At 35.2% G+C, this 18407-nt stretch overlaps 2 protein-coding genes across 2 annotated transcripts; one reads left to right on the forward strand and one right to left on the reverse strand.

Annotated features, from left to right (window-relative positions):
* Positions 1-4858: 4858 nt before the first annotated feature.
* On the reverse strand, positions 4859-7002 carry LOC110380466 (uncharacterized). Its single transcript, XM_021340468.3, has 3 exons — positions 6731-7002; positions 6142-6243; positions 4859-5744 (listed from the first exon to the last, which is right to left on the reverse strand). Exons 1-3 carry the CDS (start codon positions 6869-6871, stop codon positions 5331-5333), a joined length of 657 nt encoding a protein of 218 aa, XP_021196143.1. The 5' UTR covers positions 6872-7002; the 3' UTR covers positions 4859-5330.
* Positions 7003-7546: 544 nt separating this feature from the next.
* LOC110380461 (bleomycin hydrolase) lies at positions 7547-18405 on the forward strand. Its single transcript, XM_064040337.1, has 12 exons — positions 7547-7727; positions 8962-9119; positions 9507-9637; positions 10593-10707; positions 12404-12541; positions 13098-13218; positions 14285-14412; positions 14876-15003; positions 15486-15584; positions 15880-16000; positions 16447-16557; positions 16980-18405. The coding sequence occupies exons 1-12, from the start codon at positions 7643-7645 to the stop codon at positions 17100-17102; spliced, it is 1458 nt and encodes a 485-aa protein (XP_063896407.1). The 5' UTR covers positions 7547-7642; the 3' UTR covers positions 17103-18405.
* Positions 18406-18407: the final 2 nt, after the last annotated feature.

Genomic DNA, 18407 nt, shown 5'->3' on the forward strand with positions numbered 1-18407 from the left:
TTGTTACCTGTCGATGAGTTAACCTATGTTATAGAATTGACTTGTTAAAGGTTCTGAATTTGCAAAATAGAGTTTTGAAGTTCTTAGGAAAAGAATTTGATGGGTCCTGGAAAATGGTACCTAGTCTTAATAGTAATAGTTTTTTAAAAACTACACGTTAGCCTTTCAATAATTATTCTCATACGTCTCACTAATCAGATCAAAAGAATTTACTTACAGGAGATTGATAAATATTTTTAGTATGTCACATTAAAATCTTTGTCACTGACAAAATTTTGTAGTCGTCATTTTTCATTTTGCCATTACAAGACAATAATTAATTATTTACCTAAAATAAGCCGTCTTCATTTGTTTTCTTAGGGCGTGGTTATATGGCAGACTAACTGAAGTTCCTCAATCAAAATAAAGGACTGAAAGATTTATTTTAGTCTTAGCGAAAATCCTGCCAACAAGGCTATTTTAGGACATATGGAGCTTAAAATGATTTTGCAAATAGAACACACACTACCATCGTCTTGATAGTTGGAAATAGGCCAAAAATAAGTAAAAACACTTTATTCCAAACATTTACTCAATTTTAAACAATATAATCTACGAATATTGTATCTTACATCATTAAAAATACCTTACATACAGTATAATTTATTTGACTTTCTTACATAAAACTATATTACAAATAATAAGTAGTATTTATTTAGTACGCAACTGCATAACTATCGTCACTATCTATATTATTGTTCGAGTCTTTATACTTATGGTGTATTTCCCCATCATTAAATATTTGATTTATTTCATCTGGACTCTCATAATCTAATGGCAGTTGCTGATACCCTGACCTATCCTCATTTTGATCAGTTTCTTGATAATAAACTTGACCACCGCTTAGGTAAGGTCTAGATTCATCATTGTTCGACAAAATTCTACTTTCACCATCCCTTGATCCTTCATTGTCTTCTGCAAAATCATTAGGTATAGACTGCGCTAGTTCTGGGCTGATTTCTTCATCATCATCTTCGTCCTCAGTATCTATACCTTTGACTTGAACATTTGGATCATCAATTTGGTCTAAGTCTTCAGCATACTCGTTCTGTGCAGCTTGCTGATCATTTTCTGTTTCATCATCGTCTACGGCATCTAGTTCATCACTTGGCCCGTCATTGTCATCATCATAATTACCGTCGTCATCGATCTGACTCTCTTGGTTTGTCACATCACTTTCAACGTAATTGTAAACGTTATGTGAAGACTGCATCACTTCAGCATTGGTGCTTTGTACATCATTAACGTTAGAAACGTTTTCTTGTGAACCATCACTCATATCTTCTGCGCTATTATTGGCATCTTCTTCAACTTGTACATCACCACCGCCACTTGGAGCGTATCCAATATTCTCTATATTGAACGTTTCGTCATTCACTGTTTGCACTGTCACGACGGCGTCATACGGCACGCCTTGATTACCCACTAATACTATAACTACGTATTTGTAACCAGGCCCACCGTCAACTATGTTTGCTTTTAGTGCCGTTCCGAAGTCAATGCTACTTACTCGAATATGTCCTATGGTGTTACCATTGCCGATTGCGGGGTATCTTATAGCTAGAGAGCCTCCGGGAAGAGATAGCCTGATCTGTTCGGTGTTGGTTTTCTCAAGTTCTTCATTGCCGACATCGAGTAGGAAGACAGACGGGTACTTGTGGAACGGATTTGCGACTGCGAGTGTTAGCAGGTGAAAAATTAAAAATGCTAGTAGCATCTCGACTGTTTAGGCTGTAATGTTGGGTCATGGTACAATAATCAGATTCTTATATAACAGAAGTTTCACGGTTGATACAGCCTGGTTTTTGTGTGGCCCTGCGTCAAGCGTGACGACTCCAATGTCAAATGTATCTTCAATTGGAATCAGGAAAAAGTTAATCTAATTATCGGATGCTTTTTACATTTGCATATTTTGTTTAGAAGTTGAATTAGTTGCTAATTCGCTTATTCTTATATTCTGATCATGCACAGAACATGAAAGTAAAAAAACGAAATTCTACGAAAGTTACATTGAACCCAGCTTTAAATTTTGTGCACCTGGTAAATTATTTTTACTTTATGAAAATTCTATTGATAACAGTAGCCCACAGCTAAAAACCATCTATAGCTCACCTCTGTCGACTTATGTTTGTTTACTTTTTTAAAGAAAATACTATCATTTTGCTAGAAACTGGGGGCAATAGTATTCATGGAAGATTTGCGAGGTTTTTAAAGATTGCTTACAGGAAGCTAAACTGTTATTTTTTTGCGCAGGTCAGGAACCAGACGAAAACAAAAGATGAACGTGGCGCAAATCACAACGTCCTCTAAATGCCCACTTGTGTGAACTATAGCGTATTTTAAAAATAAATGGACAGAAATAAAACACAGATTAATCACAGCTTTGGTTTCTTTCAATAATGCTATAAATCATAAAAATATAACATCTTTCGTGTCTGACACTAATAATAATTTATCACAATGCTAATAATTTTGAAGATCAAGCTTAAATAGAGACATGGAGAAGTTCTTATTAAAGTATGTATTATCAAAATCGTGGGCAAATGAAGTATTTTAATAAATCCAGACATAATATCAGCTCTATAAATAAAATCTTTAAAAAATCGACATAGGGAATTTAAAATTCTAATATAATACATAAATAATTAGGTTACTTTAATTTCGATAAGTAAATCGAAAGGAAATCACAGAAAACACTCATAGAGATTTTTACCAAATATTTTTTTACGACTAATGCTGTAAATAAGGTACTCTAAAGCTCGTTAACAATCAAATTATTATTAATTGACAAAAATAAATTCTTTGAAATAGGTTCAGCCCAATGAGGTTTAATTGCGAAAGTGTTATAAGGTATCAGGTTTGCGATATGTTTGTAAACTAATTGATTCTACATACCTACATAGAATAAAAATTAGTTACTAAAAATTACTAAAAGCACTGTTACACAAATATTCGAAAATATCCCCAGGTCAGACAATAATTTAAATCTAGATTAAAACGACAATAAACAATTAAATCAGCACAGAAAATGTCAATGTAGCCATTCATATGACGAGCACGTTACGACCTATAGAAATAGAAATAATTGCTCCACATTAGCCCACGATTTTGACATTACAAGTACAGTTACATTAACAAGGATTAGTTAAGTTATTGGTTATACAGTTATTTATAACATATAGTTATCTTAAAAAGGATTACATTTACATACATAATAATATTGTCACCTAATGCAAATTCATGATTTTTTTTTCGATCACACTCGCATTGAAAGCACCAATTTCTTAATATTATTTTTTGTTTAAATTTTTAAATCATGTTTTCTTTCTCATACATTTTTCTAGTCTAACGAAAAAAATACAGCACACTACTCGAGGATATATTATTTAAGTTTAACATTTGAAGATGATAAATCTGTATTATTTTTAATAAATAAATGAGGTCTTATAAATAACGGAGTTTAATTTGGCATCACGGAACATAATGAGGTCCTAAAATGGATAATTTACAGGTCTGTAACATTATGGAAATTACATAGGTGAATACTCTATTATTTTATTAATAGGTATATGGAAGATAATCGATAAAAAGATAAAAAGTCAAAATATATTTTAAAACTTCATAGACTGTAGTTTTAACTGAAAGGCAGCAAAGCTCTTCAAAGCAAATTTCTCACTGACTTTTAAAACAATAGCCATGCATCACTTATCTATCATACTTAAAAGGCATTGAACAGCAAAAATATTCCTAAGTAAAAATGACTCAAAATCACACAAAATAAACCACAATAATTTTGGAACCACATCAAATTATACGAACAAACTTGCGGGCTTGTAAATCAATGGGGTAATTTTTACTGCAAACTAAAACTGCAAACTTTTTTGAGGAGACACAAATGTCATTTCTTACCTATAATACCTATAATTGCAAGTGCTTCACACCAAGCTATAGAAGATAAACGGACACATTTGGTAGAGTAATTAAGATTTAAGAACTTACTGTCTACACATAAGAAGACACACGATTTTCAACTTGATCATAAGAGTGATACATTACAAATTACTATACTCGCACGTGATATAACCAGAACAAGCAAAACATTTTTATTTTTAACAATAATATCATTTCTTGAGCATATTCATAAGAGATCTTGCTACCAAACCTCGTGAACATTAGACGGAATCAAACCTTAAATAATTTTGAACGAAGCTGCAGTTTTTATATGACTGTCCACTTTCTTCAAACCTCCTTGCATAAAACCTAGAGATGACAGCCAAATTGGAGGAGACTTAAGTCCTATTACCTCCATATATTCTAATCAATGCTAGTGACAGTAGTCAAAACTTATATAAAATAAATAAATGATCTGCCCAATTGACGGTCATTCGAAGAAATGGTCATCCGAATTGTGGAAATAAGGCCTGTGTCGCACAAAATCACACCGCACTAATTCGCAGTTCTGTGTACAAGCCCTAAAGGAAGTCTACCGTCATTTCTAGGATGTAGACATTATTTTCCGTTCTGTCACTCATCATTGCGCTTACTAAATAGTACTTATACTTAAGCTTAACAGTGCAGAAAGCAACAATCAGATTGTTCTGATCAATCTTTGCAAAAAATACAGCAAATATCTAATTTCCTCTTTGAGTGCATAGAACTCTTTTAATTTGGACACGAATCGTGTCACGTAAAATGTTGGTTTATTGCCAAATAAAAAAAGGAAGATCTGGATTTACCATTGTTATACCTAAGTAGGTACCTACGTTATACTGAAAATCATACAAGTCGTAGTCACAATCTAACCACAGGCTCGAAGATCTTTTTGCCATAGGTACCTTCCTAATGCTTTTCGTCGTTCCCATCAGATACAAAACAGCCTTTTATCTTCAAGATGGTCACTTCCAGATATACTGCGTAATTTTATGATAACCCTAAAAACACCGTCGCTGATCACAAGATTAGTATTTATTCACCGAAAACTATCTGAATTTAAATCTTCCCACGATTTTATATCGGATCAAAAAAGTTCTCAAACACGCACTATTGTTAGCACGATTTTTTGTTGATGCTCGAAATTAGAGTGATAATGCACGATTTTTTGTTTGAGATGAAAAATAACACCCCTTTTTGCGTGTCAAGTTAAATCTACGTTCACCTTAAATAAAATATACTGTGGCAATGATGCAATTAGCTACTAAAACCAAACTTACTTGATTAAATACAGACTCCTTTCATACCACAAGCAAGTCAAAGCTCGAGACGAAAAATTTAACATTTGTCTCTGGCACAAATTATCGTAAGAAAGTTCTCATTTGCTTGTTTTGGCTATTCAACGATGCCTGAGCCCTATCCGCCTGATTAATTAACTGATCCAACTTACTAATTTGCGAATTTACTTGTTTTCCAATATCTTTAACCGCTGCCTTACCTAACAACGCTGAATTTTCTTGATCTTCCATCTTTTTTAAATCATCCAAAGCCGTGTTGATGTCTCCGCCATTTTGTTTTGATTTTCCCGCGCGTGGTGTCATTTCGTTGTCACCGGGACCAAGGCCCTGGTTGATGGAGCCTATGTCAGAACTTGGTGGGATGTAGTCTTTGTCGTAATTTGTCTGGCCGACGTAGCTGGGCTCGCTGGAGTATGATAAGTTGTCTTTGGCTGACATTTTTACGCGGAAGAAGTTTGTTATGGTGCCGCAGACGCCCTGGAAAATATACAAAGATTTTGTTTTTGAAAAGAATCTAGAATGGGTCGTAAAGTTAGTAGGTCAGGAGATTAAAAACTTTTCAATAATTAAGTAGATCTGAGTTAGGATGCAAGAAAAAAAGCAAAGTTGACTAAAGATATCATCAGATTACTCCTCCAGCTGTGTACAACGAGAGGGACTGCCGAACGTTTACGGCTTAACTAAAACCTATTTTTCTTCTGATCCAATTTGATACTAGGGCCGCGGTAATTCCCTCGAACCATCCCGCAACCTGCCAGGGTTTCGGACCTAAGGGTTAGGTAAGGCCCTTTAGAATTTGCTGAATGCTCTTGCAGGAGCGCGTGGAACAAAAGACCCAGCCGAACCTGAAATTGTTGGGATTATTATTACTTACCTTCAATTTATTGATTTTGGTCTGCGTAGAATCCAGAATTGTATTCAACTCTGTGAGACCTCCACTGCCTTCCTTTATCTGGTCATCCAGCATAGCAGTATTCTGCAAATCAGAAGTAGCAACCTACTTTTAAACCTGTCCCGCCGTTTATACAGTTATGAAGACCTACCAAAAATACATTATCATAAGGTCAAGGTCTTAATAAAATTCTACGCAGCAAACTCTTTCTCTAATTTAGAGGAAAAGCATTTTAGAAAAAATGGTAACTTTTAGCCCTTTTGGCTCGAGATCAAACTGACATTATAAAAAATTACACTTTAAATTCTGACTGAATTAATCTCCAATTTTCCCAGTATCGTTTCTTTTAATCTATGACATAAAATTTATATTAAAAATAAATGAACTCAATTAGTATACTTATACATTTTCTTTTTATTACAAAGCAGTTCTAAAATTATTACAGGTATGTAAAACTATATACTGCAATGAACGAATTATGTTATGTAGCTCTATTAAGTATAAACATCATCATACTCCTGTCCTTATCCCATAATTGAAAAAAGCTCGAAAAAAAAAATTAAATGATTACCTCTGCCGTTCTAATTTCAACTTCCTCAAATTCGACGACATCCAAATGTTTATGTTTTGATAAAAAATCTTCTCTGTCAGGCAAAGGCTGGCCGAACAATTCAGCCCTAGTACAGGCATCCTCGTAAGCTTTTAACGACATTTTACAATCACTAACGAATAAAAATAGGCACTTTTTATGAGAAGAACCTCTTTTTAAATGAATAAAATAATTTGAGGAAGAAAACCTCTATGACAGCAAGTCTTGCTTTCGCGCAAGTGTAGACGTAAAATTAGATCTTTGGCGCAGTTATTGATTTTTCGACTTGCTGCTTTATTATGTTTAATTTTGTCATTTTCTAGGCATAATAATGTCATTATATTCAATTAAAGATGCATTTATAAAATTTAACCATCGATAATAGTGAGATCTACGTAGATTCCCAATATTTATTCATATTTTTTGTGACCTTGCAAACGTTTAACATTTCGAATTTCCCGCTTAAATTACAATGTTGCCAGTATAGCGAAAGTATTAGAACACGTTTTATTTTCCGAGAAATGAAATAAAAAGGTTCATATAGTTTTAGAAAACAGTTCTATGATAAATAACGTTTAATTTAAATAAAGTCTTAGATTTAACCAGTTTTTTAAATGTATATTTCATTATTAAATAAAAGGCTGCGGACATCTGCAGATCAGCTGCTTCCAGGGTCAATGACCGAAAGAATGAACTTTTGAACCACTTAGAACAGGTTAATGAATGAGTTCGTAAGGGATAGCAACATTTTCCCACTCCTAGTCGCAGCCAATAGGATTGTAGCATCGCTCTTGACCCTTATCTGTGTTAGCATAAAGATTATTTTGTTTATGTTTCTATTGCCACCCGGCATCGGGAAATCCCTTGTCATCTTTTATTTCATTTCAATAATAAATGCTGGTAAAATCACTTACTTCAGTGATATTTAAGTGTCGGACGTTTAGTTTGTTACGAAATACTTCTGCAGCCATGTCCTCAGGTACGCATCACTATAAATACATTGTATTTTTTAAATTTAGAATTTCAAACATAACCTTCTTGCTGTAGTCAAATTGTTTCAATAAATCGGGACTCAATTTTTTTTTGTTTCTAAACTTGTTTTTTTGTTACCTATATTTATTTTCCTTGTTGTGTTTTTATACCATAATTAAAGCTTGGAATCCATTATGTGAGATGAGTAAATTGAATACTGCTGTGTCATTTTCGCTGACCACATAAAAATAACAGTATGAGTGTTCTTTATTTTATCCAGTGAGGATTCGTTCGATGGTTTGTAGCAAACTTATGGTATAAAACCTCTTTTTGCACATGCTACTAAAAAGATAAGAGAAATAAAACCTTTTTTTGGAAATACCCACAGGACTCAAGAATACAAATAAAAAATAATATGTCATCTCATTTGCCAAATTCTTGTATGTATTTTTAGCGTTTAAACTCAATATTTATTGAAAAATCTAAATTATGTAATTTTTTTCAATAATCCCCTCACCATGAAATGAATAATATAATCAAGTTACCGGTAAACAATGGTGTAATCGTAAAATTTCTAAGATATAGCACACAACTAGAGCACAAAAGTGAGTTTGATTTCTATGACAAAATTTAAAAATGTATTTTGTATTTAAAAGTCTGCACTGGACGTTTTAAAATGAAGGGGAGTACTTTAATGGTGGGTCGGTTTAAAAATGGAATACCATTGGATCTACGGGGCCAAAGATGAGAACATATCCTAGTAGATTTGGAAAAAGGTCTGATAACTGGCTGGCCGTAGTCTGTGTCCCCACAAACAAGTTAAACATGAGTGCAAAAAATGTTCTTGTTAAGAAGATACTAAAGTGGTCCAAGAGAAACAGACTGAGAGTGTTGCTATCGCTAGCACACATGCAACTTCAAGGTCTCAGTTATTTTCTCAACATTTATCATTTTGTTTAACCCTTCAAGAATTACCCATCAAAATTGTATTTTTTTTCAAATTGAGGTGTACCGCAACAAAGTATGGAAACTTGAGCAAATTATGATAAACATTTAATTGTATATTCATATAGCAAAAACATAGGTAAATTAGTAGACAGCAAAGAAAATAAATTATCTTGCATCGGACCACTATTTGAGAAGAAAACTACACAACCTATTTAAATGACAGAATTGCACAAGAACTATAATTAAATCCAAATTAATTAATCATGTATTAACATTTTTTTTTTATATTTCAGTTCCCTTGAGCTTGGACACTTTATCCAAATTCCGGAGTGACTTCTATGCAAATCCAAAGAATGAACTCGCTCAAAATGCTTGCACAAGATTTGACCCCTTCGAAGTTGCTATCAGTAGAAGGAAGACTGACACCACGCTACATGTCTACAATATCAAAGTAAGATATTTAAAAACCTGTTTTTCTATGCATAAATTGGTATTTTCCTGTTAATCTTAATGTAGAGGAACTTCATAAGTAGAATCTCAAGTTTTATACTGTGCGTACAGTTATAATTGATAGGCTAAATTGTTACTGCTATTGTTAATAACTTTGCAACCTCTACTTGCTATAATGCGCTCCATGATCAAACAGTTCTTACTGAATAGATTTATTTATGATGCAGAGAAACATTGACTTTGAAGTTTTGACTGCAGGAAAAATTATTTTAAAAAAATCTTTGATTATTAGTACCTAGCCAAACATCTTTTCTAGTACCTACCTCAATGCATTAAAATGAAAGTACACCTTATTATCTTACGAATAAAGTCATTTATAAATTAACAGATCAAGTCTGAAGCCAAGCCGGTGACGCACCAAGAGAACTCTGGCCGTTGCTGGCTGTTTGCTGCGCTCAATGTGATGCGACTACCCTTCATGGAGAAGTATAACATCGAGGAGTTTGAGTTCTCGCAGAGGTATGCATTTTCATGACTGTTTAGTATAAAGAAAAAACAGGTATTTTATGTCTTCGAAAACACAGCAATGATGTGAAGAAGCAGTCCTATGATTCTGTGAAAATATCGAGAAAATATTCCCAATATTAGTCACCTGGGGGCTGTCTGTCATACTTTCCCTCCAATTGGGGACATCGCATTCTTATTTTATAATATGACTACCTACTCCATTTTGGCTAATGATTTATCTAAATGTAAACAATGTACACATTACTTAACACAAATACATTTTAAACATACATATGAACTACTGCTTCAACTGTCCCGGCATTATTTATGTTTAAACTGAGCTTTTAAATAAAAAATCATATTAAGATAATTGATTTTCAGATAATTGATTATCTGAAAAGTGCCTACCAAAATGGAATATAGCTTCCTCCAGCAGTTTTGCTTGATCTATATTCATTCATTAGGTCTTGATGATTTCCCACCAGAAAATGTAAATACTTGGAATCAGATTGTAGCCGTTAACATGTTATGTCTACCTGTGTATAAACAGTGGGTGCAAAATGCTATACTTTTGTTTATTCATATTTATACTGAAGTAGTTGTGACTCAAACCATGTAATAAAGTATGATGATTTATTTTTGTTAAGATGATAAGTGTCTATTGTATTTTATGAGATATATGGAGGATAGAATGGTTAATGGTTACTAACCTACAGACTATCTTCGTGATAAAAAAGACTACTTGAAAATACATAAACATAAAATAATGATGAGTAGAAATAGGTGCCTCGTGGTTTATACAAACCTAATTTCATGTTTATTTTGCTTACAACTTTAAGAGCGATAATTACCTATATAATTAGATATTTAGTACTTTTGTTTCAATGTCCACCATCTTAATCCATACTGAATATTCTCTCGAAATAGTATAATATAGTACAGTTTGATTTTTCTTTTCTCTCCTCAGCTACCTATTCTTCTGGGATAAGATCGAGCGCGCTCACTACTGGCTGAACAACATCGTGGCCACCGCCAAGCAAGGGGAACACCTTGAAGGGAGACTCGTCAACTTCTTGCTCAAGGTATGTGTCATACCTACCGGGGCTGCGGGTTGTTCGAAAGAGATACCACGGCCCTGGTACATAAAAGGCCTACGACGGAACACGACGGTTTTTAGTCAGTAAGAGTCTGACACTCCCTCACCGCTGCTAACCGACAGCGGGAGGGGTCATTTGATGATTTTTGACGTCGTTAAAAAAAAAGGTATGTGTTATTAGACAAGTTGATGTGATCTTTATCACTTCTTCTTCCGAGCCTTTTCCGAACTATGCTGGGGTCGGCTACCAGTGTAACTAGATGCATCTGAGTACCAGTGCTTTACAAGGAGCGACTGCCCTATCTGCTATATATGTACTTAAAAATATATCAACATAACAAGATATATGGTTATGACGGGATAAGATAGGTGGTTTTGACGGGACTGCAGTACAAAGTCTTTGAAAGAGAATCCTGCAACATAAGGGTAACAGCGCTTTCACAGTATAGTTATCGGCACGAATCTTGAGCTCTGACCTACATCTGCGCATAAGTGATTGACCGTACGCACAGTTACCTCATTGCGGTTTCTATTTTCCCATCCCAGTTCAACGATAACTTATCAGGAACCATTGACCTAATAAAGGATGTGGTTTTAACTGCACTGAATGCAATGATATTTATGTATATTATACAATATTGAAGTCATGCAAGTTGCAATTTTGCGATATTTGATACAAAATAATCAGGGTACCGTACCCAAGGAGGAAAATGGATCCCTGTTACTAAGACTTTGCTTTCCGTCTTTATCTAGTAATACGTCCCCAGGCTTTATCTAGTAATACGTGATAGTACTGATAGTAAGACATTTAAAAATCTCACGTATGTATTGTTGCCTTGCAAAACTTTGTAGGGTCATGCGACAAACGTGATTTTTTTTTTGTCGTTTAGTTGATAAATGGTATTTGAGTCCAATTCGCACTTGGCCGGATTTTTAACACTACATGACACTGCTTTGTGCAGTTACCTCAATAAAATATAGGTACATGAAATCGTTAGAAAGACCTAGTACTTTATAATTGCAAATAATTTAATATTAGATATCTGAGTGCATTTATTTGCTCTGATAAAGTCACTGCAAATATAGGTTACACACATTGCATGTTAGGCAAACTGCATGTTGCATTGTTGTATGCATTATCGCGTTTAATGAACTGCACTGTTATGCAACATAGGTTACATAGGCAATGAGGCTGATAAATATACCTAGCCTTTTTGAATAACGTCATCTTGTTTGTGAACACTATTTTCAAAAGATAGAACAACTGGAATCAGAACATTTTGTAAAGAGGTGCATTGATATTTATAACCTTGATTAAGAATTTATAATTAGAATACTTACTTTTTATTTGGATGTCCCGTGGGGTATAAACCTGAGAGAAACAGCTTGTGTAATTATATATAATATTTATATGAATTTTACTCGATGTTCTCGGGGTTCCGCCCCAGTCTCGAGAAAACTTCTTCTCCCATCGGATTAACTCAAGGCCTCAATTTTATTTAAATCGGTTTGGTAGATTTAAATCTATAGATTTGGCCTGAAAGCCGGGTATAAATACAGACAGACTTAGTTTCGCATTTATAATATTCAATTAATATTATTAAAAAATTAAGAATTCAAATTGGAATTAGGCCCTTTAATTTTTTTCCCAACTATAATATTTATTTTCTATCTCATGTCAGGATCCGATCAACGACGGTGGTCAATGGGACATGATAGTGAACTTGGTGAACAAGTACGGCGTGATGCCTAAGAAGTGTTTCCCGGAGTCGTTCAGCTCTCGACGCAGTTTGCACATGAACGCGCTTATTAAGACTAAGGTAAGACCTAATTTAGACCTCAAATTATTCACATTTATCAATCACCGGATAACTTTTATCTGAGGAATATGTTTGACTATTTGACAGCTCTTGTATAGAAAATATGCATCTCAAATCGTCATATTTAGTCGTTAAATCGGCCCCTAGGCTAATAATGCAGCAATTTTTGATTGTCAAAACAAAATAGCCCCCAAAACGCCCGATCACCACTTCCCTCTTGCCTACCTATGTATTTTGCTAGGAAGAAGTGGCGTAACCCCAACAACAGCTAATCTTCTTTCACGATAAGATGATGTCCCTAACAGTTCTCTTTTTACATAGTACAAAATGAACAGAATGTCTATTTTGTAATTTACCTGTCTGAAGAACAGTCGGGACGGTCAAAATTTGTGAGATGCGTATTGGGCATATCTGTTGGCTGTGATCTGGGAGTTATAATATGTCTTTATATAAAGTAGATGTTATTTACCAGGTGTACAACAAAAGCCTGACCTCGGCTTAGGACTTACAGACCATATATTTTCACACTTACACATTATAATAATCTTTATTGCAGCTCCGTGAATATGCCAAGGAGTTGCGTGACAAGGTGGAGTGTAACGCTTCAGACTCAGAGATACAGAGCGCCATCAAAGTGCAGATGGGTGTCATTTACAACATCGTTGCTACCTGCCTGGGTAAGATATTTATTATACCTGGTGATATGCCTACATCAACCAACTGTATTGCATTCAGTTGATACAGTGGAACTTATTTTTTAGTTTAAATTGATCAATTTCATGAATGACATATAAAACATATTAACATACCCTTTGGAAGCCAGGTCCGAGAATATCTTCAGCAACACAGACAGCAATTTGTCGGCTCTGAGAATTGCTATGAAATCATACCTTTTCATGTGTGTTTCTGTTTGATTTTGGTATATTATAATGTATTATATTGTAGCACCTTACGATGAATGTTGGATTAGATGATGTATTACTTTGTTTTAAAAAACATAGGAGCTACATCCTACTACTACTATTATAAATGTAAAAAGTTAATATGTATGGCTGTAGGTACAGATACCGGCACGGATATTGGGCTCTCGGCGGAAGAGTGGGGATCGCTTTGCGCATATCATCTGCCTAGCCTTTTCCCAACTATGTTGGGGTCGGCTTCCAGTCTAACCGGATGCAGCTGAGTACCAGGGTTTTACAAGGAGCGACTGCCTATCTGACCTCCTCAACCCAGTTACCTGGGCAACGCGATACCCCTTGGTAAGACTGGTTGTCAGACTTTCTGGCTTCTGACTACCCGTAACGACTACCAAAGATGTTTAAATGGCAGCCGGGACCTACAGTTTATCGTGCCATCCGAAACACGGAAGAACTCATTATGACAAGATGGTCACCCATCCACGGACCGACCGCGCCAAGCGTTGCTTAACCTTATGATCGATCGATCCGCGCGGCTTTGACTTAGCCACGAGCTCTTCCGCAAAGCGCTTCTTCTTCTTCGGGATCGCTTTGCGCACCCTTACGCATAAGGCAATAAGGCAGTAAATCGCTTCTGCGCAGGTGAAGGTCAGGGCTCGATATCCGTGCGCTCGATATACGTGTATGTGTGTTACACTTTAACGCTAAAACTACTACATGGAGTTTTAGAAACCCTCGGTAATAAAGCTTAACATCAGAATATCATACGAATATAGGTTACTGTTTATCCACGTGCAGGAAGTACTTAATTACCCCTTGCTTACAGGTACCCCTCCAGAAAAGTTCACGTTTGAGTACTACAACAAGGAGAAGGCTTACAACAGCTTCGGGCTGCTCACTCCTCAGGAGTTCTACGAGAAACATGTCCGTCCGCTCTTCGATGTTAATCATAAGGTGAGAATTAATTATCTATACTAATATTTTAAAGCTGTAGAGTTTCGTGGGAATTACTGGTCAAATGATTGAAGAATTATTACAGTGTTAAATTACTTGCTTTTTATCCGAAATCGGTCCGCCGGAATGCTGGCGGACGGTAGATTATTCACAACTGTAGCAATTGTTGGTGAGTAAGTACTGAAGAATTTCAAAGTAACAGGACTGCCTACCATCTTTATTTCACATTTCTGAATGCATGAAATTACAGTAAAAGTTGACACTAGATTTTTTTTTTAATTCTCAATTACCTTAAAAAAATTTGAAATCCATAAGACCAAATACACTTTTGCCGGAAAGCGGTGTGGCGCACATTTGCTATACATTTCTCTATTGTGATATATTTTAATTCCCTTTATATTATTTTTTTCCTCTTCTCACCACCTTATTAATATACTTCCTAAAATAAATGTTCAAATTCCAGGTGTGCCTAGTATCGGACCCGCGGGAATCGAACCCGTTCGGTCAGCTGTACACGCTACAGTGTTTGGGCAACGTGGTCGGAGGCCGCCAGACTGCCTACAACAACCAGCCCATTGAGACGCTTATGAAGTTAGTTGTGTTATTTAGAAGTTTATGTGTTTAATTAATTTAGTATTTTATATATATTTTATTTTGTAAAATATTCTTGTAAAGGCTGAAGGAAAACATCTCGAGGAAAACTGGAGTCCAGGTCCTGGACGCTCAATTCCTATGTGTGATAAATAAAAAAAGACTTTAAAAAATGAATAAGATCCTCAAAAATATACATAATTTTGATCCCATTTCATAAGTAGCTTCTTTTTGAGAAGAACAAGCAAGAAACTCTATGGTTACTAATCATGATAAGAGTATTCATGTATCGGTCACTTAATACCAGTTACCCTATATACCGGTTTATAATCCAAAGATGGGGAAAAAATACAAAAACTAAAGCACTGGTACTCAGCTGCATCGGGTTAGACTGGAAGCCGACCCCAACATAGTTGGGAAAAGGCTCTGGAGATGATGATGGAGAAGAAATATTATAACTAAACTATAACATTGTATAACAGGGCAGTAAAAGACAGCATCGCTGGTGGAGAAGCCGTGTGGTTCGGCTGTGAAGTCTCCAAGAGATTCGAGCGCAAGAACGGCTTCGAGGATTTGGATGCGTGAGTATATAATATGCACCTTATTGTTTAGGGGTTAAGGTTGTAAATAGTTTAAACATATTTATTAAAAATTAAATTATACATAGGAGTAAGTCTGAGCGAGTGGTTGCTTTGACGGGATTTGGAATTGGAACCAATGTGAATGCAAATTCATATGGAGACAGCTCAAAGGCTAGGGTATCATCAGATGGCAGTAAAATGGGTCAATTGTGATATAAATAACCTCCTTTATTAGTTACAGCATAAAGTTCAATTCAGTTTTCCTATAATAAGAATATTATTTTTTCAATTTCAGTCAAGATTACCGCCTAGTATTCAACACGGAGGTACAGATCGGTCTGAGCAAGGCCGACCGGCTGATGTACGGCGACTCCTGGATGACTCACGCCATGGTCTTCACTGCCGTCGGCACTGATGTGAGTTATATCATCTGCCTAGCCATCTCCTAAATATGTTGGGATCGGCTTCCTACCCTGATGCACCCGAGTACCAGTTCAAAGGTATGACATACATGAATGGCACGGCACAGCCGTCGTTAGGTAGCTGCAAGCTCGCTGTCACCCCGTCGTTGGCTTTTTATATTGACGTTATTAAAAGTTTTATACGAGATAAGATTTAAGGGTCAAATTCAAATAACGAATCAATCGTTAGGTTAGAGCTGCGCCATGCCCTGCCGTTCAAGTTCACCTTAACACCGAAATATAAGTTACCTGGGCTAGGTAACCTAATACCTACCTTTTTTCGATATTTTTACGGTTCATATTTTTATTCCCATCATCTAATCATGGCATATTCTAGCTTTGATACGTCTCTCTTCCAAAATAACATACTATACCTATCTACATTCTTGTCATTTCTACAGGACAAGGGCAACCCGTTGAAGTTCCGCGTGGAGAACTCGTACAGCGACAAAGAGTATGACAAGGGATACTTGCTGCTCACTGAGCCTTGGTTCAGGGAGTTCGTCTTTGAGGTACGTACCTGTTTTGTACATATAAGATTTCTTTAGAAATAAGCAGTCTTTTTTCAAGTTTTTTTTTTAAATTATGTGTGTGTACAAAAATTCGTAAATAAATAAATTAGCTTATTGCCAGGGCTTTCACCCGCTGGCTAATAGAGCCAATTCCCGCTGTAACAAAATAACCTGCATGTTATTCTGATGAAAATATTTGCTACCGTTTTATGTACCGTAGTATGTTACCGTCAAGTTTCAATATAATCACATACATAGACAATATAACACACATAACATATATTCACTCCGAAACTTCCAGTTTTGTCTGTTAATTTGGAGTGCTTCGAAAATATTAACAAACATGTTAGTTTCTAAGCCTGCCCCGCTTTTCCAGTCCCTTCAACCATAGGGTATAATATATTTTTTCCTCCTTCCCACAGGTGGTAGTCGACAAAAAATACGTCCCAGAAGATGTGTTACAAGTATTCTCACAGGAGCCCAAAGTGTTGCCAGCCTGGGATCCTATGGGCACCCTCGCCTGTCCCGTCTGCGCCAAAGAATAGCCCACCGATGCTGGCAACACTACCAACCAGAGAGGTGACATATCTGTGATATTATCTATGGTCAACATTTGCGCTCACTGTAGGAAATTACCCCTTGAACATAAAAATTGAATACTAGCATTTTATAACATGTCTTGTCCTTATTTTTTTTTTATATAAAAAATAAGACAGACATATTTAAATAGGTAATTACTGTATACTTGTTTGTCCCCTTAGTTAAACGTAGATTAAGAGTATCCACAAACTGCAAACTTTAAGTCGGCCGAGTTCGTTTGGGCTCATAAATCAGTATGAAGATGAATTTGTAGTACGCACATTACAAAGATCAGGTATTTAGCCGGTATCAGACCGACTGAAAACTTTCATTGGAACCAAAATTTTTGTTTAAAAAAAATCTGTCAGTCGACTGTTTAATCTGCAGTATGCGGATACTCTAAGGGGGCTGTTTTAAAATAGGAGGTTATTTTCTACAGAAAATAATTAAGTAGTATTATATTGAAACCATGGCAACTTTTGCAAAAGATAATTAATATTCGTAATTTATAACATAATCGCGCATTTTAAATAAAAATATGACAGATATGTGATTTTTCAAAATTATCGACTGTATAGGCATTTTCTACTGAAGCAATAAAATATTTTATTTTGATATATTTAAAGCAAAAGTATTATGTATAAGCATGCCTGTATCTTTGTATATCGTAAGCAAACTGTAGTTTATACATATTTGGCTCAATAATTTTACTAGCTGAAATTAAATAAAGAAAATTCATCTCCATAGTTTTTAGCAGATGCAAAAACACCAATTGTCTTGTATTGCCAGTTTCTGTAAATTGAGATTATAATCATGGCAGCCAAATATTTGCAGTTAAAATGAGGTACTTAAATGGCTGACTGATCTGATATATTAATTATCAATTTAAACTTCGAACGTTGAACGAAAAAGGTTATTATCCCTTTGTTTTTCCTTTGCCATTTCCTTGACTATCTAACATCTGGCAACACTGAAGATGTATCTACCAAAATCATATTGAACGGGTAACATTCTAAAATGTAAAAAAAATGCGTGGAGATGAAAACAAATAATGTATATTTTTACCATTTTTTATCACAATTGTGTTCAGTATGTTACCAAAACCATGTTGCTGTTATAATATGTAGAAAATTATTATTAATTTCTTTATTTTTGTATTGCCATATTCGTGTTCCTTACTTTTTGATGTCAATTTATGACAAAATCGTCGTTAGGATCGCGAATCATATCATCGTATTCATATTTGATAAATAAATGTTTGTAAAATGTTA

This window comes from Helicoverpa armigera, chromosome 22, assembly GCF_030705265.1.
Source record: "Helicoverpa armigera isolate CAAS_96S chromosome 22, ASM3070526v1, whole genome shotgun sequence".
NCBI lineage: Eukaryota > Metazoa > Arthropoda > Insecta > Lepidoptera > Noctuidae > Helicoverpa > Helicoverpa armigera.